The 22170-nt window shown below is 38.7% G+C and overlaps 2 protein-coding genes across 23 annotated transcripts in view; one reads left to right on the plus strand and one right to left on the minus strand.

Annotated features, from left to right (window-relative positions):
- The first annotated feature begins 59 nt into the window (after positions 1–59).
- On the plus strand, positions 60–6980 carry LOC421506. Of its 14 annotated transcripts, none has more exons than XM_046939272.1 (6): positions 60–157; positions 2957–3048; positions 3148–3327; positions 3790–3904; positions 4078–4185; positions 4768–6980. In XM_046939272.1, exon 6 carries the CDS (start codon positions 4812–4814, stop codon positions 5760–5762), a length of 951 nt encoding a protein of 316 aa, XP_046795228.1. In that variant the 5' UTR covers positions 60–157; positions 2957–3048; positions 3148–3327; positions 3790–3904; positions 4078–4185; positions 4768–4811; the 3' UTR covers positions 5763–6980. The 14 variants fall into 14 exon arrangements, 11 of the variants coding, with proteins under 11 accessions (XP_046795228.1, XP_046795229.1, XP_046795227.1 ...); XM_046939273.1 differs by having other exon boundaries at positions 4089–4185; XM_046939271.1 differs by lacking the exon at positions 4078–4185 and having other exon boundaries at positions 60–162; positions 3790–4008.
- The window catches only part of WDR64 (WD repeat domain 64), a 62186-nt gene continuing 46314 nt past the window's right edge, over positions 6299–22170 (minus strand). For 4 of the 9 annotated variants that reach the window (XM_040697702.2, XM_040697703.2, XM_040697701.2 and 1 more), the window contains 12 exons: positions 20825–20917; positions 19924–20026; positions 18571–18613; positions 16801–16934; positions 15414–15519; positions 13708–13769; positions 13190–13299; positions 12263–12433; positions 10416–10515; positions 7867–7947; positions 7658–7691; positions 6299–6924 (listed from right to left, as the gene is read on the minus strand). In XM_040697702.2, coding sequence (XP_040553636.1) covers positions 6836–6924; positions 7658–7691; positions 7867–7947; positions 10416–10515; positions 12263–12433; positions 13190–13299; positions 13708–13769; positions 15414–15519; positions 16801–16934; positions 18571–18613; positions 19924–20026; positions 20825–20917 — 1126 coding nt within the window. In that variant the 3' untranslated portion in view covers positions 6299–6835. Of the gene's footprint in view, positions 6938–7657; positions 7692–7866; positions 7948–10415; positions 10516–12262; positions 12434–13189; positions 13300–13707; positions 13770–15413; positions 15520–16800; positions 16935–18570; positions 18614–19923; positions 20027–20824; positions 20918–22170 lie in introns of all 9 variants that reach the window. The other 5 variants (XR_005858337.2, XM_040697697.2, XM_040697699.2 and 2 more) reach the window with 5 other exon arrangements.

Below are 22170 nucleotides of genomic sequence, written 5' to 3' on the forward strand. Positions count from 1 at the left end.
CCCAGAGTGCTCCGCGCGGGCGAATGGCAGCGGTGCGGGAGGCCGCTCCGCCCTGCATAGGCGGGCGGGTCTCGGCGCCATTTAAATTGCGCGGGACTGAGTTCCTCTGCTGCTCTTGGATTCTCATCCCCTGGTCACGAGTGTTCCTGCGCGCGGGGTGAGGTGGGGGCTTTTGTTGCTATGTGTTGGAAGTGCCGCGCGTTGCTGTGCTTCCTGGTGGGAGTGGTCCGTAACCGCCGCGTTGCTGGCGGGGAGAATCGCGGTCAGCTCCCCGGAAGGGCTGTGGCACTGCGGCATCCAGCGCTTCTTTTCGGTTCGGTATTTGTATCCCCGCTGCCCGGTCGCATCTGTACCGTGGTGCATGGAGAAAGGTTTCTGAGAACTTTGAATTAAAAAAATACGCGTAGTAGAAAATCCACCGGGGGTGTAAGGCTGTATTTGCATCGGTTGCTTTCTTACAAAGCTTATGTACAAAGGAGCTATAGGAGTTAAAGATCTGAGCCACATCCAGCCTGGTCTTGAATGCCTCCAGGGATGGGGCAGCCACAACCTCTCTGGGCAACCTGTTCCAGTGTGTCACCACCCTCTGGGTAAAAAACTTCCTCCTAATATCCAACCCAAACCTCCCCTGTCTCAGTTTAAAACCATTCCCCCTTGTCCTGTCACCGTCCACCCTCATATACAGCCATTGCCTGTCCTGTTTATAATATCCCTTCAAGTGCTGGAAGGCCACAATGACGTCTCCTCTGAGCCTTCTCCAAACTAAACAAGCCCAGTTCCCTCAACCTTTCCTCATAGGAGAGGTGCTCCAGCTCTCTGATATTGGGCCACAATAACCCCAGGCAATGCTACAGGCTTGGGGCAGAGTGGCTGGAAGACTGTGTTGAGGAAATGGACCTGGGGGTGTTGATTGACGCTAGACTGAACATGAGCCAGCAGTGTGCCCAGGTGGCCAAAAAGGCCAATGGCATCCTGGCTTGTATCAGAAATGGTGTGGCTAGCAGGAACAGGGAAGTAATTATCCCCTTGTACTCAGCACTGGTGGGGCTGCACCTCGAGTACTGTGTCCAGTTTTGGGCCCCTCCCTGTAAGAAAGACATAGAGGCCCTGGAGTGTGTCCAGAGGAGGGCAACAAAGCTGGTGAGGGGTCTGGAGCACAGACCTTATGAAGAGCGGCTGAAGGAGCTGGGATTGTTCAGTCTAGAGAAGAGGAGGCTCAGGGGAGACCTTATTGCTCTCTATAACTACCTGAAGGGAGGTTGTAGTGAGCTGGGGGTCAGCCTCTTCTCTCATGTGACTAGTGATAGGAGACTAGAGGGAATGGCTTCAAACTGCGCCAGGGAAGGTTCAGGCTGGCCGTTAGGAAATACTGCTTCTCTGAAAGGGTGGTCAGGCACTGGAATGGGCTGCTCAGGGAGGTGGTGGAGTCACTGACCCTGGAGGTGTTCAAAGAAAGTTTGGATGTTGTATTGAAGGACATGAGAACAGAAGAGAAGCCATATCAATTTCCTGCATCAGTTATGTTTACCTCAATCTCAGAGGCTTGGCATCTGAGCTGGTCACGATTTATTCACTGCTGGGTGCACACAGCTTATGGAATCATTTTCCACTGAAAAGATGAGTGAGTGTGATTCTGACATTCCATTCCTGTGCAAGTCTTACTTTATTTGCTGGGAGTCTGCTGAGGTGAGACCCGTGCCCCCCAACTTCATGAGAATGCGGTTATGGAGTAAACACAGTTCTGCTAAGTAATACCTTGTGAAGCTCATTGATCTCAAAAGGAAAAAAGAAAACAAACCCAGCTTAGAAGTATTTGAAGTAGATGTTTGTCAGTGCTAAGAACATTTGACCTTCTCTCCGTGTCCTCGATTTTTCCAGCAAAAGCAAAAGAACATGAACCTACACGTTACGTGTTGTCAGTGAGTAGCAGAAGCAAGCTGCTCATGAGTAATTCTATGGAAATGAGCACTGACCTATAATTTAAGTGACTCGTACTGTCAGTGGGAACCTGCTGTCTGCCATCCCAATGTGTTGCCAACATTTTGATTTGGTCATCTGCTGTGAGTTCTGCAACTTCATTTTGAATACATGAGCAGTAATTCTTGGCTGTGAGGAGCTCTCCTCCCAGATACACAGGTGCAGGGTTGTTTTTTTTTTTTTTTTTTTGAAGGTGGAATCATTGGCACAAACAGATTCAAAGTGAAATAATAGCATTGTGGCTAGTTATGCTTTACCTAATGATTTCTTTTTTAGGAGAAAATAAAGATATAAGTGATGGCAAAAAGAGGTCGTGGGATAATCACATATTTTTATCTTTACTAATTACATCAGCTGTTCTGAGTTCTGGTGTGGCTGTGGTGCTTGTGACAAGTTGGTTTGATTTCTAGAAATGGATGTCAGCACAGAGAACAAAAGTGCACTAAGCTTGTAGTATGCCAGCATATATATACTTTTCCCTTTTGAGAGGTGCAGGTGAAAAAGTCTCTGTGTCAGCAGTTGCAGGACTCAGCCTGCCCTCTAGAGATCTGCTGGTTCAGAGTCCAGAGTGAAACCCAGCAGAGTGGTCAGTTCAGTTTCGCTTTTGAAGGCACCAAATTGGAAGCAGCTCGCTCTCCCTTTTTTTGTAGGTAAATCTTCAAACTACTCCTGCAGCAATTGCTACCAGTTTAAAATATTGAGGACTTTTTAGACCTCTCAATAATATGTGTTTATCTACAACAAACAGAAAACATGGAGCCTGTTACAGGGTTCAATTATTTCTTATTTGTATGGACCTCCTGCTTATGGAGAAGAAAACAAACAGGTAAATTTTCCAGCACATTCCTCCCTACTTGCAGGTGTTCCTTTGTTGGAGAAGAACAGGTGTTCAAATTCCTTGGGAAGATGTGTGTTTTGCTATAAGGCCACAAATACCCTTATAGTCTGTATTACTGTAACTAACATTTCTCTTCCGCAGGACCTGTGTGTAATCCAGAAGAACATAAAACAGTCCGAGGCCATTGGTTTCCTGTTTTGAATGAGCCTGACAAGAGCCTGAGCTGTGCCTGGGTAATTTTCTCCCAGTTAGGGAATCATACAGAGCTATGTATTAAGATATTTTTAAAACAGGGTGTAATAGCATTGACAGTATGATTCAATCATTAACAGGAAATTGCAGAGATGCAAACAAACTGGTTTGGCAGGTGATGGGAAAAGAACAGCTGTGTCACCACATTTAAGGCGAACATCAGAGGCAAAGGAAGCCTGACTCCTAAGGCAGCTGAGCAGCACTTATGAGGTGTTGCTGTAGATTTCCTTAACTTGGTGCTGAGCCCCACTGCACCTCAGGTAAGCTATGCCTAGACTTATGTGGATAGCTTGTGCTGATAAAAAGGGATTCTGAATAATACTTAAAAATATTTCCTCCACGTTTCTGGCAATGCAGACAGTGAATGAGTAGATAAAGGCCTATGTCTTAAGGAAACAAGGGAAGAATGAATAATGTGCTGATGTGGATAAAAGCTTATTTTAAGCTGGAAACTCTAGTGTAATAACTGAAGATCCTTTAAAAGAAACAAACTTTATAGCAACATGTCAAGTGTAGGTTGTAGAATATCTTCTTTACTGGTTAGTGCTCCTTAAGATTTGAGGACAAACGTGTGGCACAGTAGTGGAAGGAAGCTCCATATAGGTAAGTATAGCTGCTGTAATACATACTCTCAGGCCAAGTCTAGTAGGTGGATTCTTGCAGTTCTTCAGCTTTTTCACTCTCTTCTTTGGCTATACCTCGTATCCTCTGTATTTCTGCAGGTGATGTGATGATAAAGGCAGGACAGACAACAGCACAGCCTGTTAATGTACTCATTTGCAAACTCCTCAACTGGCCTATGTTATGTGAAGCTTTTTTTAATTCATGGAGTTGAAAGTATCCTTTTCTGCTTTTCACTGACTTTATTTATTCATTTTACATGATTATGTGCAAGACTCTGGTTTTTCTATGAATATGATGCCTTCAGACCTGAAAGCACTGTTAGTATCTTGCTTAATTACAGCTTTCCAAAAAATGTCGTAGTTACTGACAGCTTAAAAGTATCTTAGCTCTCTTGAAGAGAAAGGAAACCTGAAAACTAAAGAGAGTTGCTCCATAATGGACTTGTATCTATTTGTGATGATTTCACAGTAACTCAGCCTGGAGAGCAGCTAGAGGTAGATATTAGTAGCACTCAATTTTTATCAGCCTGTCTATTTTAGACAAACATAGAGATGGTTTGAGCTGACATAACCTCTAGTTTTGAAAGCACGTGGCTAATGGAAAGATACTTCACTCAAGTCACTGAGATACAGATGTTCCTTCAAATTTTCTTAGAATTTTCTTGACATTTCAGGGTTGGAAAAAAAAAAAAAGGAACGCTTAGTTAAGAATTTTATAATATTTTAAAATATTTTTAAATATTTTGCTCAGATAAGGTGACTCTCTGGGGTCAGATAATATGATCAAGTAATCTTTGTTCTTTCCTGGGGAATAAAGGAGGCCCAATAACCTACCATTTCCCTTGCCCTGTTATTCTGGGAGAATCCTTTCTTTTGGAAGCACTGCATCAATTACATCTAGCCACACAAAGTGCCCGGTTCCTTTTTTACGTCTCTTGAAAGTACTTTTATTCTTTGTACTACTTGGGTTAAATTAGAATAGGTTAATTGGTAACTAATTTTCCTAGTAGCAGCTGCTCTACACTCATATATTTTCATTTGTAAATAATCTAAAATCTGTCTTTTGCTTTTATGCAGGTACTGCCATATTCTTTTTTGCTGAGTCTTCCAGCGGGAAAACTATGTATCTGATCCTCCTTTCCATTCTATATTTGCTTCTGAAACCCACTAGCAGCAGAGAAGTTATATATGGCCATAATCATTTCACTGAATATCAAGTGGGCAACATGAACCTGATCCTCTCTGTCCCACATGGTGGGTCAGTGGAACCTGAAGACATCCCTGATCGAGAGGCTGGTTGTTGGGATGCAGAGACATCTTCTTGTATTTTCTCTCATAAGTGTCCTCCTGGAAGCATTCAAAATTATGAAAAGTGTAAAGTATCTACCAAACAAGACAGGTATACAATAGAAGTGGCTCAGGCTCTTGCTGAGGAAATCAACAAAATTACTGATGGTTTCTTTCCACATATTGTTATAAACCACTTACAGAGGTTCAAGATGGATGCCAATAGGGAAAAGGAAGAGGCCTCCTTTGGAGTTCCCCAAGCAGAACAGGCCTGGGAGGATTACATGGGATTTTTGACCACTGCAAAATCACAGATAACAGGGGGCCTGATTCTGGATATCCATGGACAAGCACATCCTGAACAGTGGATAGAATTAGGTTATACACTTTCAAAAACTTCTCTTAACTCGGGTGTCCTTTCTGCATCAAATTCCTCCATTAGATATCTGGCCAATCAGCTAGTCGGTGTGTCTTTTGAGACTCTGCTTGCAGGGAACAGAAGTTTGGGTAAATATATTGAAGAACAAAATAACAGTTATGTTTGTGTGCCTTCTCCATCCAACCCCAGCCCAAGTAATGGGAACTATTATAGTGGTGGATACATAACAAAGACTTTTGGCTCCCGTCATTCTGGTGTTGTTGATGCCATTCAGATTGAACTACCACAGTGGGTGAGGGCACCTGAAGAACGTAGCAAATTCTGTAAAGCACTAGCAAAGGCTGTAATGAAATTCTGGCAAACTAACTACTGCAGCCAGTTCAAGCGTGAGTTTCTGCCATGCTGAAAAAGGTTGTCTTAATTAAGATACCTTTCCATAAAATATTAATGATCTGAAACAACAGAACAACTGATACACCTAAAACACTTAAGCCTGAAATATAACTGTGGATGCTAGAGGAAAAATGGCCTCCAAAGGAATACAGAGACATCAACAGAGAAAATTCACAGCTAATACTCAACAAGCTTATTAGCAAACAGCTTTGTGCTAGATCCAGCATTGAAAAGATTGCTTGAAAGATATCTTTGGAAGTATCAATTGTCTGATAAGCTTTTCTGTTCTTAATTTCTTTCCTGTAGCATCCTTTGTTCTCTAGGATACAGTAAGTGTCTGTTTTTCTAGTTAATTCTGTGCAGTGCTTTAGTAGATTGTCTATTCAATAAAATTGAGTGTCTCTGCTTTTCTTCTGACACTTAACAAAAAACAAAAGAATGAATTCATTCACTACGTCAAGGCAGGTGTTTAGCCACTACCTCGGAAGCACAGCCACAGCACACACAGTGGTTACTTAAGATGCCGAATGCCTAGTCACCTCACCTTTCTCCTCCTTTTCCCAGTCTTTTATTGCTGAGCAGAACATTATATGGTGTGGGATTTCTCTGGTCAGTTCATGTCAGCCGTACCAGATGTGGTCTCTCCCATCCTGTACACTGAAACTGGGGATAAAAAACACCTTGATGACACAAGCCACTCTTAGCAATAGCCACAACACTGTTCTGTTATCATGCTTTTTTAATCACAAATCAAAACACAGTAGCATATGGAATGCTCTGAAGAAAACTAGCTTAATCCTAGCCAGAATTAGCACATTCCTTACTCTCCAGAGACGTCTACATGTCAGCAATAGAAGTATTTTTGCAGACTTATGGCCCCGAATCTTTAAAAGCAGTCAATCACAGTAAGGTACTTTTCATTCTTAACTATCAAGAAGTGGAGTGAGATGGGCTTTTCTGTAAGAGTCTAGTTGTAATCATGTTAGACTTTTTTCACTGCTTGAAGAACTGGGACGGATGCAAAGATTTTATTTCTATATGCTCATGGAACCTGCTGAACTACTTGCCTTAAGATGAACATAATGTTTACTTGTCTTGATTCTGTTCTTCACTGAGTTCTTTCTCCATCGTCAATTCAGTTAGAGTGGACATCTCAGGTTTGTTCCACTGAGGATCTGTAGAAATAAACTGCAAATTTTCAAGAGCTAATAAATACATACCTACAATCAGACTACTTTATAGTGTTTTGTAACAACACAGACAAAAAAAAAAAAAATGTTGTGCATGTACCTCACAAAAAAATTTGATCACATTTTATGTAAATCTGTTGTGGTACCATTGGCTTCAATGTATTTGCTCCTAACTTCTCAGGAAAGAAACTAAAGCATAGACTTCCAAGGCACATTAATGGTCGGAAAAGTAGCATATGTGCCATCTATTTGAAAAATATGTGCCAGCTTCTGCGTTCATTAGGTTAGTAGGGATGAGATACTCCATCTGTACTGCTGCTTTTAAAAACCATAAGTCATATATATTTGAATGCTCTATTCATTTCACCTAATGAGCCATCTAAATGTTTGGAGTCTTGTCCAAGCTGGTTCACTAGGCTCTCTCTATAGAGAGAAATCAGTACTACTTCAAGGGGTGATTCTTTCCATCCTGTAATGGTGGTGATGAGGCTGTGGAAGTTCTGGACTCTCTCCAAATAAGGAACAACCTCGGAAGCCCTGTTAGCTCATAATAAATCTAATCAACAGTACCCACAAAATGGTATTAACTTGCAGTTAACTTACAACCCAAGCTTTGTGCAGAATCAATAGTCTTTGTACTGGCTAAAAGAAAAGACTCTGAAACAATAACTTAATGACACAAGGCTGAACAGGAGAAATAAATGGTTGGACTACTCACTTTGAAGGATGCTCTCTTCAGCTGACTTCTCAAGCTTCCACCAAATGGAGAACAAAGTTGGGTTGGTAGTAAGTCAGACCATGTGAGAAAATTAAATTGAGAAACAGTTAACAACAGAGTGAGTACGTGATGTTAATCATTTACAAGTGCTGCTAAGGACTTCTGCTGCTTGAACACCACAGCAAAAGGTGGGGAGCACTTGTGCTTACCTTATGTATAGGAAGATGCCCAAATACTGAACCAGTCACTCTGCTTCCTGACTCAATGCTCTCCAAAGGCTGTCTAGGAAGCTGACCAATGGAAACCAAAGTGAGTTTGCTACTAGCTCAAAACAAAAGGTAACGAAGAAATCCTATCACATACTATTACTTTTATTGAATAACACGGGTAGCATTCATGTTATCTGAAGAAGATAATATCGTTACTATGTGGAGAGATTGTGGTTTATGCACAGGTTTTGAACACTTTTATATTAGAAGGGGATTCTTCTTCTGCTATAGAAAAGAGATGGGAGGCGAGATTCCAGCTTCCCAAGGGACAAAAATTCAAAACAGTTAATAGCAGTTTTTTTGTTTTTTTTTTAATCACCTAAATTTGGTTTTAAATACTTACTTAGCTATATCACCTATTAACGTTTTGTTAAGTTCAATACAGGAATCATTTTCACGTTACTTCTCTGGTTTGGTGGATGCATGCTATTAGAGGACAATGGAAAGCTAGATGAAGGCTAACGGAGTAAGAACTCCTTCCCACGCGATAGTTCCATCTAAGGACTGTCAGTCTGGCTCACTCTTCTGGGCTATGCAAATCACAAACAGTTCAGCAACCAGTTTGGAAAGACATAAGTGAACAAAAGGCATTGCTGTTGTAAACTGTAGAAAGCTTCAAATTAGTGAAAATACCTCAAGTACTTTGATAGTTCATCCACATTCATGTGAATCCTTAGACTTACCTAGGTATTATACAGACAGACAGGGCAGGAAATTTAACTGTTCTTACACAAGATAGCAGAGAGCATTTTGTGATCCTCTAACATGGAAAAACAATGTACCTAAACCTTGAAATAGTGCAAATAATGCATTTCTACCCCATCTGAAAGAGATTAGTCTGAAATGGTATAATGCACAGAGACTTTCTACAAACATTTTTTCACACAACTGAGTGTGCTGCAGTAATAACAATTTGAGATATCGCATCTTCAGCAATGAAGAACATTCCTCAAGGAATTCATTCTAAATATTACTTATGTACATTAATTACCAGGCATTACTTTTTTCAGAATGATTGGACATCTGGATTACAATGAGTTAATCGTATACTCTTGGTATTTGCACAGCCACTGAATAGCACACTTCTAGTCTGAAGTGCAAGCTGAACTCCTCAGTTTATTTCTCTCTAAGGCTAATGAAAAGAAATCAAACCTTTTTCTTAAAAAAAGCTCCAGTGCCAACATGTGAGAACAGGCAAGTATTTTCCACTGCGAGTCTTCTTCTCAAATGACTAAGTAAAAGCCAAAGTGGCACTCTCCTCTACTGGCTTGTCCCACAGCGTACTCAGCCGCTGACTGATTCCATCAATTTCATGTTCTATTCTCAGCATCAACCTGTTTTTTCCCACTTACACTTCTCTTTTATTACACACTGCTGTGTCTACAGCTGCTGAACAGCAGGGGATCAGTGTTCAACTGCTGTTACTTTGTACTGTATGCCCTTTCTGTATCAAGGTAGCTTTCTTGATTTATACAGCGGCCACTTCAGAGACTGTGCAGCATCCCTGACTAGTATAGCTGTTACATAAGGGAGCTTGTCATCTTGTTTCTGCCTTGGGGTGAAGTGACAGAATGCCTCAAAACTGTATGCTTGGCAACAAGTAATCTGCTAGCTCCAACTAGTTGAACATTCAGAGGAGATCAGTGCTGATCCTTGGTATCAGAGGGCAAGGAAAAGGAAAGAACTGTTTGGGCAAGACGGGGCAATAAACACTAGAGAAGTGTGTTCCATTCTCCTTGTCATTTCACCCAGGCTACACAGAGAGAACTAGTCACATGGAGTAATAACTTTCACTGACTGCTGTTTAGATCTTAGCTAGCCACATCAGTATTAGGATAATGGATTGTGGTACATAGGAGATCCACTGTACCACAAATTTTAGGAAAGGATGTAAAGAATTCATAGCCCTCGCTAAATATGGGGGAAGAATGGTCAGAAAGGTGCTAATGGAAGGTTTTCTTTTTTTGACAAGTGCCCATAGAGTTTGCATCTTTTTCCTTTTCTAGTCCAATTCCAAAAGGAGAGTTTCATTTGTTCCTGAGACTTTTAAAGGCTATGCCATGTAAAGATGGAGGAGTTGCACCATTATTCAGTTAGAGCAATAGAAAGAACTACTATATATAAGTAGGTGCTCACCATTGTTCTAATATTTTCACACATCCTTCAAAGTAAACCTTGGATACTACTTGGACTTCTGTTGGATCATGTGAGAACTCTGTGTTTGAGGGGTTTTTTTGTTGTTGTTGATTGTAGGTTTTTTTATACTGTCAAGCCAAACAAGTATGTTCTTTCTTCTACATTGGAATTTAGAAGTGTAAAACAAAGAGAATGAAAAACACAGAATTTTCATGGATCTCTCTGTTAATGCATTTTTGTTCTAGGATGAGAATATAAAGGGTTATTTATGACTGTTTTCTAAGTGAGGAATACAGTTGCATTTCCCACTATGTTGCACAGAACTGAAACAAATCAGTAAATGTATTAGACACCTTTGGAGAAGCCAGAGCTTTGAAAAACTTCAAGTCCTGAATTACGTCCACACGTTTATCCTTTTTTAAAATTGAAGGTGACCTGGTTAGTGATTTCCACCTGTGCACATAAAACAGAAAAGGACAAAAAATCAGAAGCTCATATCTAAACAGCAAATTTAAATTCAAATTTCTCAATTGGCACCAAAATAAAATCATTTTGAAGAATAAATTACTCCATATGTCTTCAAAATATAATTTATATTGGGAGCTTCAAATGTGTCATAAAGTGTTTTACCAACATTCTTTGATCCAGATACTGGCTTGTCATCTTTAGGAGGCTGGATTAGTTAAAAGCATAAAGCAGTCTTTACTGCAACTCAGTGCTAGTCACTGTCTGGTAATGTTTTTTTTCAGTTCTGACTACAATTCTTCTATGCCTCTGTAATAACAAAGAAGGTTCCCTCTGATCCACCTTATGAGGCTGTACATGTACAAGTCTGTGGGACTCGATGACGCGCATCCCAGGGTTATGAAGGAACTGGCTGATGTGGTTGCCAAGCCACTCTCTGTCATATTTGAAAAATCATGACTGTCAGTTGAAATCCCAGATACGAGTACAGACTGGGACAAGATCTCACTGAGAGCAGCCCTGCAGAAAAGGACTTGGGGGTGCTGATGGACATGAAGCTGTAGATGAGCCAGCAGTGTACTCTTGCAGTCCAGAAGGTCAACTGTATCCTGGGCTGCATCAAAAGAAAAGAGGGATGGCCAGCAGGGGTGATTGTGCCCCTCTACTCTGCCCTCGTGATGTCTCATCTGGAGTACTCTGTCCAAGCCTGGGGCTCCCAGGATGAGCTGTTAGCCTTTCCAGAGGTTCCTGACTATATGCTGCCTGTTCAAAAATACTATAGGGATTAGTCCTTCGAACATAATCAAGAATTTCTCTTTACTGATGAGTTACTGTTCTGACTTCAGCAGGACTGCACACATTAGTAAGAATTCTGTGTAAGAATAAGCTAGCCGGATACCAACCTAAGTGGGCTAACAGTAAAGGATCTTGGAACTTTCCCATTGTCTCAGAGTTCTTTGGTTAAAAGTCAGCCTAAAAATGCACATAATACACGAAACCTTATAATTAAAGCCTGTTTGGCTTCTTTAAGCCATGCAGTAACTTTTCAGTTTGTCAATAACAGCCATGTGCATTTTGCTTCTGCATTTCCTCAAACCACTGGTTAATGGAACAGGGAGATCTGGGACTTATTACAGCCTTAGCTATAGGACCAAGGTTCTCCAGCTTGACTTGTAGCCAACCCACATCCCTTGATAACTGCCTAGAAGGAAAGAGGCCCAACACTGCTACTGTGCATACAAAATTTATGTCAGTGTCAGAACATTAGGATTAGAGGTATGTGAATGTATCTACAATATCCTAGCAAACTTAATTAAACCGCCTTTTAAATGGAAATATTGTTTTTACTTTGAAAATGTTCACAGTAAGCTTTTCTAATAGCGTTTTGGGTATCCCAGAAGTATAACAGTTTGCAGAACTGAAAAAAAAATAGGCTACTAACCTGAACAGTGTAGATAACATGCAAACTATAATTAGGCTAAAATCGGAGGTAAAATAGTTGTTACTATTATTCAATTCAAATCTTGATGATCACCTAATCATGACAGTCACCTAGTTACAACAATAGTGAGATTTATCCATGGTTTGTAAAAGCATTTTTTTTTAAAGGCTTATACTAACTCCTCATGGGAAACATTTTTACTTTTATGACCTTCAGATAAATGGTGGTCTGTAAATATAATATTTCAGAATTATTCCCCTACGTATGCATGTATGTAAATATTTGAGATCTTACTTGTCTCTGTCTGGCATGCTCTTCTTTTCCATATGCTTGCTTTCCTCTTTAATTATTATAGGAACACCTTTAACATCACAAGGCAAAATCAATCGACTGCTATCTGATAATTCAAATTTCCTGGGCTGTCCAAAGTAACCAAGATAGCATCCATTCATGGCCTGCCAGAGTCTACAGATTTAGTAAAAGCAGTTCCAAAGAACAGAAAGGAAAATTAATGATTTTAGATGTGGAACAAGAGTGAAAATACATTATCAGGTTCTGCAGTACTGCTCTAGAGTGCAGTAAATGTTAGCTAAAAAATATCAATGAGAATGAAGTTCTCTGTTTACGATGTAAGTAACTTGAGAGCAAATAATAGTTCATCATTATAACTAAATTGAGGAACAAAGGCAGCAATATCCTGAACTGCTCCAATAGTAAGGTGCTCTCACCACAGCAAGGTCTATAAAAAACTTCCTCAATGACTCCTTAAAATAAAAAGAACAACAAGAACAAAAACAAACTACCCCTTCAAATGTACTTTTTAGCCCAGAAGGAATCATACAGTTTTCTATAAAGTGACTTGAGATTACAATGGCTTAATTTGCTACACTCAGTGTTGAGGACCCATGTTAACTTAGCAGGTGCTGAAAGCTAAAATGGAGTTAGAACAGGAAGTCATTTCTAAAATTATGGAATTGTTTCCTATGCAGTCAAGGTTACCTTGTTGAAAGAAAATGACAGTTTTGTAGAAGGTCTGACTTACTGAGAAAAGTAGAAGTGTTCATGTTAAAAACTTAGTTCCTGCAGGTGCAGAACAGAAAATGTGCCCGATGTTGTACTTTATTTAAGTCCTAGTCCATATGTGAGTCCATCAAGAAGAGGATTTTAGGAGGCAGTTCAACTAGCAGGCCATAGAAGTAAGAAGTATTGGTTATTTTGTACCTGACTGAACCATCAACAGATGCTGTTACTACCACATTTTTCTGCTCTTCGTGAAATAAGTCAATGACTTCAGCAGAGTGTGCCATCCAACAGAGCTCCTCCTTTATTTGCTGAGGGGAAAAAGCAACATAACTACATTTTAGGCACTTCTGTACGTCATTGTGGTTACTTAGCTTAGTGGTTTTACCAGAAAGGCTTTCTGAAAATTAAGTGATGATTTACTGTTCCCTTCACCAAAGAAGCTGCAAATGGTATGTGGTAGAAATTCTCCTAAGACGACAGGAATAAATTCATTCTAATGTAACCTCTTTTTACACAACAGGATACTGCTACCAGCATCTTATGGCTTTTTTTGTTTGTTTGTTTGTTGGCTTTTCATGGCATTAAATTATTGTTTGATGACCTTTACGTGCAGGAAACCATTTCAGTCCCCATAGAGGACTGAATCCATTTTTTTTCACTATTTGTCTTATCCTAGCATACTATAGAGGTTAAGAAAATGTCAGATTTTCCCTTACATTTTTGCTGTTTTGTGGATCTTCTAAGAATGAGACAATGCTCCAGCACATAATATGTCCTTCTATTTAAAAAGGGAAAAAGCAAAACGTCAATAAATTTCATTATTGCCACACAGTTTCTTGTTGGTAACATATGCTCTTGGTAAACACTGGGCAGAATGACAAAAAAAAAAAAAAAAAAAAAATCACAGGTCAGTGGAAATTATTTTAGTGGGAAAATCACTATCTCATTGTCAAGCACACAGAGTAGAAAATAATACACATTTAGTAATATGCAAAGAAATACATGTATCACTTTGAATAATGTTTCTTTAGATAGATTGGAAATGGAAAGAATGCAGAGTTCTTTCCTTGAGTGACAAGAGTTAATAACAAGAGTAATCTTTTCCAGACTGTTGTCTATTACACAAGCTAGATACGAGTTTCTGAGGATGAAAAACTATTTTTCAATCCTGGTAAAATGGACAAAGTTTGTGATTAATTGCATATATAATGAAGGCTTAATGTTATACAACCTTCTAGTGCACTCAGGTAGAACTAGAATCAAAGAACCATTTTTCTCATGACCTGTTGTTGCCTCTTACATCCCTAATTTCTACTACTAGATGGAGGAATCTTTTGTGTTATTCCAGCCTTCATATTGGACACATCTGACTTTTAGAACATAGCATTATCAAGCAAGGAAAAAGGAAAACCAGTAAAGGGAAAAAGACATTGACATTAGCACTGCAGGTAAAAGGGAAAAGTGCAGAAGACATGAGAAGCATATACACTCAGTGACATAAACACAAAAGGAAAAAGGGAGAATGTCAGATGAATAGTTAATAGGGTGGACGCTTTTCCACAGTTGATTAAAATCTTGTTCAGTGCATGCTACCTTATTGATTTGAATCAATGAAGAGTGGAAATTCCTCTTCATTTTCAGCACTTCAATCTCCTGCTCAGTTTTGAACCCGATGAAAGAAAAAAGAATAAAAAACACACACACACACAGACACAAAAGAAAACCCCAAACACCTCAATCCATCCCAGTGTTGATAGCATAACAGCAGAAAACCAGTAGGAAGCAGTTCTAATAGATACTTCAGAAGAAAAGTGGTGCATGACACGACAAAAATCTCATATGACAGATGCAGAAGAGGAAAATTTCCAGGAGATGTTTGGAGGAGAGACAGACAGCAGATAAACTCTTAGACTTTCTCCCAGATAAAAGCTAGATTTGGTGTGAAAATAAGTCTAACAATATGCTGCTAGCACAGACCACAAGTGCCTTCTTCCCTACGTAGCTGTGTGCCATTGAGGCCATTATTGTGCACAGTATATCAGTGTCTGAAACACAGCTCTTGGTACAGCCAGAGGATCAGGTTTTTATTTAGTTATGTTACTGCAGGTGTGACATTTTTGTTTGTTCTTCATAGCCTTTAGTATTAATACAATAATTCAGATGGAAGATTTATACAGATTTTGTAAATAAAGAAAATTGTAATGTCTTTTTGAAAGACTATTGATAATGCTACTAATTCTAAGCTTTAATCTCCTATTCTTTCATACCAGGAAATACTGTTTTCAATTGTTTAATTATAGCTTTGATGGAGAAAGACTAGCAGCATTCGCACCTTCATTTTCACGTTTGTGGCACATTAGCAGCATGATCTCATGTAGTTCTACAAACTGTCCTGAGCAGAATGACTAGTACATTCACTTACCCTTACTGCCTGCCAGAAGCATTTTAGTAGAGATGTCTGTACATATTGCTGTCAGAGGAACCGGATGATATTTTGAAAATGGCAAAATTTCTTTCAGTAAGTTCCCCTAGAATAGAACAATTAAAATCACATTTCTTTTTATAACACCTACATTAAAAAAAAAATAATAAATTCATCAGAAGTTAAGTGCTACTGATTTGATCTGTTCAGCATTGCCAAGCTTATACCCATTCAGAAAGCTGCTGAAAAAGTAGTTTCCTAATCTAATGAACAACCAATATAGCTGAGATGTATTCTTCCGGATTGTCATCTCTTCTACATCAAAAGCACAACAGATTTTACTCTTCAGGCAATTCACTACTCAATTGTACCTATCCCTACTACAACACTTGCCTCTCATCTGCTGTGAAATATCATAATGCAGTTCATTTTCTACTGGCCTGTCATTTCTTGCTGAAAATAGACACATGATGTCTCCATCACCAACCTGTTTTGTTTTCAAGCAAGTACCAGTAGCCTCTCTCCCCTACTCTCCCTTCAGGTCTGGGAGGTGAGGGAAAGTCATACAGATAAGGAGAACCTTGACAGTGTGATGATGATGACGATCATGTCAATGATGACATCACCATCATTTGAACTTGCAAATTCCTATAGGAACCTAAGCACACAAAGTCTGTATCTACTGTGTTTGTCAACATTTACTATTGTATTGTTTTATTTTTTGTTTGTTTGTTTATTTCATAAAACATCAACCAAAGCTACTTCACCATATTCCTGAAGAATTCTCCTTAGAATTTGCAGTTGCTGTTTTACAGAAAGCTAGGGCTTCCTGTTAGGCTCCTCCTTCTCTCTGTACTTTTCATCTCTTGTTTAGAATAACATGCTTTCTGGCATAGTATTATGGTTTTAAATGATACCACAACTAAGACTTTGGCATTGTTTCAAGATTGGCTTTACACAATTATAGCTAAGACATGCTCAGATACTATTCTCTCCTAATTTGTAACCCTACTAGTGCTAACTGGCTTCTGAGATGCTCTGGCCATATTTCTCCTCATTAGAGCCCAGGATACTCTGCTTTGTGTATTATGCTTTCTTAGACGGTACATGAAGTGGGTGAAAAATCAGTTCCTACATTTTCACATAACTTTACAGCCAGTTTTCATTATAAATCATGTTTCTTCATTTTCCACTGGATATTACTCTCTGCTACCATTATTAAAGCAGAATGATTTTTTGTCTGTGGAACAAACTCTTAACCAAAATTAAGAACAAAAACAATGAAATATCTACTGCTGCAAGTGCTACTTGAAAAGCAGGTTTCCAAAAATCAGTAGAATTAACTTTTTAACAGTCCAATCCCATCCCAAATACATACAAAAACTACCTGAATACTCCATAGGTAGATGCAGCCATTTTCATGAGCAGAAGCCAGTATTGGTGTGTATCTTTTTACATCCCTGGGTAATTGTGCATTTGTCTTCGAGTACTGGATATGCTTATACCTAAGTGTGTCTTCTGCTTTGGAACACAAATGATCATACATTTTCTAAAAAGCTTTTGAATGTACAGAAATTACATAACACTAGAAAAAACTATATTTAAAAATGAACTCCAACATAAAGATGGCATTATCATGAAAATGCTTCAGATAAGGATACAAGACAATTGACAAGAAATGAAAACAATTCTAATGGTCTCATTTAAACTGGCCAGCATTATTACTGCAAGCACCTTATTCAGAGCATAGTAACAGATTTTACAGAAACTGCACATGCTAGTCAGAGTGAAGGACGTCATCAGGACAGCTGAGAAGCAGCTCTGAAGCCTCTGCATGAGGGTTCCAAAGATGACTATAAGTTTAGCAATTAAACAAAGTTTAATAACTAAACAACACTTACTGACTCTGAAATAATAGATTTTTATACTCATTTCTCAAATTCAAAGATAAATTCAAGATAGTGGTCACAGCCTTTTCCTGCTGTGACTTGACTTCCCCAAAGCTAGAGATTCTGGGCATGGTCCTCAGAGGAATGTACATTCACTGGGGGCAAGACATAGCATGAGTGTCCATTTCATTGAGCAGCTACAAGGCTTAGGAATATTCTGTTTTCAGAGTATGCTTCCTTTGCTGAATATATTTAGCCTAAAATCAGATTTCAGGGGACCACATTTGTTGTTAGTGGGGAAATCTGCTTTCAAGCAGTTTAAGGGTCTCAGAAGAATCTAGAGGATCTACTTCTCGCAAAGGTACCAACTCCCTTTGCACAGCTTTAATTCTTAAGCACTTGGCTACCTATTTTTTTCTGTTGTTTCAAGATATATAGAAGGGCTGCTCCAAAAGTAATTACTCCTATTTAATTATGTTGGTACATGACATCAGAGGCAGATGTTTGTGGTATGACAGTAGAGGCTGAATCTTCCCACCAGTATTCCATTACATGTTGCTGCCATGTGACAGATGGCAGTAGAGGTGCAGTCTGACAAAATGACGGTTGACACGGAAGTGCATATGAAGCAAAGATGTGTCATTTAATTCCTCCACATGGAAAAAATGGCACCCATTGACATTCACTGGCGCAGTGAGGTGGTGAGTGGTGTGTTTCAGCAGTGGCGACAGCAACATGAAGACAAGCCATGTTCCAGTGAGCCATGGAGATTTTTGCTAAGTGCAGCACACAGGCTCTTCTTCATCACTAACAAAAACTAATGGTGGTGAATATGTTGAAAAATAGTGTTTTGTAGCTGAGAATTTCCTCTACCAAATAGTATTATCATAGTATTATCATTATCAATAGTATTATTCACACTTGACTCAAGTAGGCTCTTGCTTTACCATTTCAAAAATTTGTGGCTTGAAAGCTTATGTGGGAGATAAGTTTGTATTATCGACAATCCCAAATTCTGCAAGGTTATCAAATTATGTCTATTTAGAAAAAACAGCAATTGAGCCCTTCAGATCCTGCATCCTGACCTAGGTTCTAGGAAATAACTACAAAACAGGGATGAACAAAACAGAAGTGTATCATCCACAAAACCAATGGTAGCTCAGTTATTCTAAACTCAGTTTACCAGACAAACTGAATAGTTGCTATGGTAATCTGGGCAGAACTCAGGGATCAACAAAAAGATAATGAAAACCAACAGTTCTCCATACCTGCTGTTATCTGAATATTATTTTCATCACTTCTTGCATTTTCCTAGAAGCAAGGAATAAAATATAACAGAATTATAAAACGGAACTTCAGATGGAATAGTTCTCTAGAATAAATTATTTCATGAATTTATTTTTTAAATGGAGGACTCAATTTTCCCCACATTTGATTCATACCATAGCATCTCATCTGAAGGAAATCAAAATCAGAAATAAAATATCACAGATGAAATTAATTGGAATAAGCTAGGAGCATGCTAAAGGTAAACTTGGCTGAAGGGTATTTATTTTTTAGGAAAAACCAAATTCATCATTTATAGTCATATGAATGCGCCCTAGATCTCTTAGTGAATGTAATTCCAAATATTCTTATTGTCATTATTGTCTTGAGTAAAGATGAAAACAATGCATGAATAGTCACTATATTTACTCATGTCTAGATCTTCAGTGTGAGAATTGTTGCCTTTGTTTCTCATTATATTGGCTTCTGAGGAGCCCCAAGACTGATGGTAATCAGTATCGGCTTCAAAAATTGCTAAGCCAAATAAATTGTGTCTACAAGTGTTTGAGGTTTCTTAGAAGAAAGCCTTTTCAACCCTATCCTATCAATATGTAAGAATTGATATTTTGTGCTTTTGAGGATCTTTTTGAGAACTGCAAATGGCTGACCATTTTGTTATTCAAATAACTACATAGCATAGAATACTGTGTATTTTAATTAGGCTTGTGTCTACGTAGGAATCTATGAAAGTGCTCTACTGAAGCAAAATACTGGTAAAAAATTGAGAACGAGCAGGATTTTCCTCCCTTCACCTAATTGCTACTTATTGCTCTGCAGATAGGTCGTATTCTTCTGGCATAAAAGGACTAAAAGAATCACAAAACTCACAATGCAGAAATGTGCAGACTGAAATACAGGCTGCTTGATGGTCAATTTGAAAACATTATCCTATCAGTCATTCAAAAATGCCCTTGAAATTGTATCCAAGTAAATGCGGTTTCAACATAGATCCAATCCTCTTTTTATTCAAGTACTTTATAATTTGTCTGTTTTTTTCTTCCCATTCTAGTTCTTCATGCTCCTGTTTGAAAGTCAGAATTGCTAGTGACGAGCATCTGACACACACTTTGGTAGTCAGATATTCCATGTAGCAGAGATCTAGCTGCCTAATAGAATGTGTTCTTAATTCCCCACCTAATTCCCACTGCAAGTTGAAAGTTCTTTTTTTTCTATAATTCTTCATCCTAAGTTCTGTGCATGGCTTTATGGAGAGATTTTAGTAAGCCACAAGATTTTAATACCTGAAAAGAAATTTGTTTTTGATTCTACTGAAGCCCTGAAACTGCTATACCTACCTTATTTTGGTTGAAATACCTGTTCTTGTGCTCTGGGACATCATCGATATCACTATCAATATCACTACTCACAACAGCAGTAGAGGTTAGAGTGCTAATTTTCCTGTATGAAAAAAAGAATAACTGGACAAAGATGGTTGAAAAGATCACTGACAGCTTTGAAGATTCTGTTTGCTATCTGGAAATCAACATGATCCAGTGTAATAAAGCACAATAAAATATTTCCTGAAATGATTGGACTGATTAGACTAAGAATTGTTGGTGTTTTAGAAATCTATGCAAGTAACTTGGTAAGATTTACATTATTATGCAGGCAAACTCTCCTATCAATACTTCTGAGCAAGTGAAATCCATAGTAAGTCAAAATTAACAATGATATTCATCCTCCAAAAGTGAAGAGGGAAAATTCACTGCATGCCAGTGAGTTTTCATTTTACACTGTTTTTCTTTGCAAAGAGTTCTCAGCAAATTATACAAAATGATTTTCAGTTTGTTAAAATAATGCTCAGAAATAGGATTGTGTGGAAGGAAAAAAAAAGTTGGATGTAGTTTTTCATGTCTGTTTCTGAATCAAGAAAGGTCAAAGAGACTCCATAACCTTCTGGCCACCCTGTGCCAGAACTTCATCACATGTACAACACAGAAGTACTTCTTGATGTTTAGATGGAACTTCTTGCCTTCCAGTATGCGCCCACGGCCCCTTGTCTTGGCACTGGGCACCACTGAAAAGGGCCTGAAAGGCCTGGATTGATAAATATAACAGAAGTTTAAGGATAGGAAACCGAATTAACCATTTGAACTTGATTAAATACAAAATTTTCATTTTAAATATGGTTTCTTGGTTAAAGATTACAGTAGAATTCCAAATGATAACCATTGTCATGGTGGAAGTCACAGTTACCTGGAAGAGGAAGCACTATGCACAAGGAATAACACAGCATTGACTCCTGATGCTTGAGGAACTGAAGCCTGGCTGTTCTCATTAATTTTATACCTGAAAAATAATGATGTTTGTACTGACTATATCAGATATGTTGTGTATTGTTTTCAGAAAACCTTGTAGACTTTATTCACAATCTAAAAGTTTAAACATTTCATTTCCGAAAAAGTACGTCATCTAAGGTTTTAGACAGTTTTCATAATTAGTTAAATAATTGTGATGGATTAATGACAGTAAAAAGTAGGTAAATAATATGCCTGTGCAAGAAAAATGAGGAGACAAATGGAATAATGTAATTTCATTCAGCCAAGTATTTTCTTGAGATAATTTTAGAGAAAACTGAAGTAATTTGTGTCAAAATTAACCAGTTACATTACTATTAGAAAAATACCTTGTTCCTGGCATTCAAGCCAGTCATATGTGTGAATTCTGGGCAAAACACTTTCCTTACAAAGCAATGACTTACCCTTTGTATATGGGGAAGCAAAAACAAAGAGACAAACCTAGAATTGCAGTTTTTATTATTTTCTGTGGTGCAAGTAAAACTCAGCTCACTTTTTCACAAATGTGCCAATTCTACACATTACAGATGATGTGAAACTGTTGGAGTGGATAGCTAAATCTTGAGTCTTTATGGTCCTAAGAAGGCATACATTCCATCTCCAACACAGAAGACTGGCTGTACCACACCACTCAGTCTAACCAGACATGTTTAGTTGTTCACCTTTCTGAAGTAGCAACTCACTCCATGCAACAATTTTTGGAAATATCCTGTCCTTCCATTTTGTTACTTTCACTGAAAGAGTTTTACTCCCAAACATCCAAAATCACTTCAGATTTCTCCTTGTAAATATGACCTCTAGTTTTGTAGGTATAGAGAATTTTGACCTCAAAGTAACCATTGAAAAACTGCCACTAATGACACTGCATCTTCTACCTCCCAGAGAGGTACCTGATTAGTATACATTCTGATGGAGTAAAGGCAGGGTTTCCACCTTTCCTGTTTCTGCTGTGAATAAATAATTGACTAGACCTGGGTTCATGGATCATTCTTGCCTTGCAAACTGGAATTGCTCCCCTCTCCCCCTTACCTCCCCCCACCCTCCCCCACCCCCCCCCCTCCCAAAAAAAAGAAAGAAAAGAAAAAAAGATCCCCCTTTGCTTTATGTGCAGCAGAATATCTTGTAGCATAATAGTTAAAGAACTCTTGTGAGAGCTGTGTGCTTAAAACCATCCAGACAGAAATAGGAAGTGAGCCCGTATCTCCTAAGTACTGAGGAGTACCTCAACCAGGAGTTTATTGAGAG

This window comes from Gallus gallus, chromosome 3 (assembly GCF_016699485.2).
Source record: "Gallus gallus isolate bGalGal1 chromosome 3, bGalGal1.mat.broiler.GRCg7b, whole genome shotgun sequence".
In the NCBI taxonomy this organism is placed as follows: domain Eukaryota; kingdom Metazoa; phylum Chordata; class Aves; order Galliformes; family Phasianidae; genus Gallus; species Gallus gallus.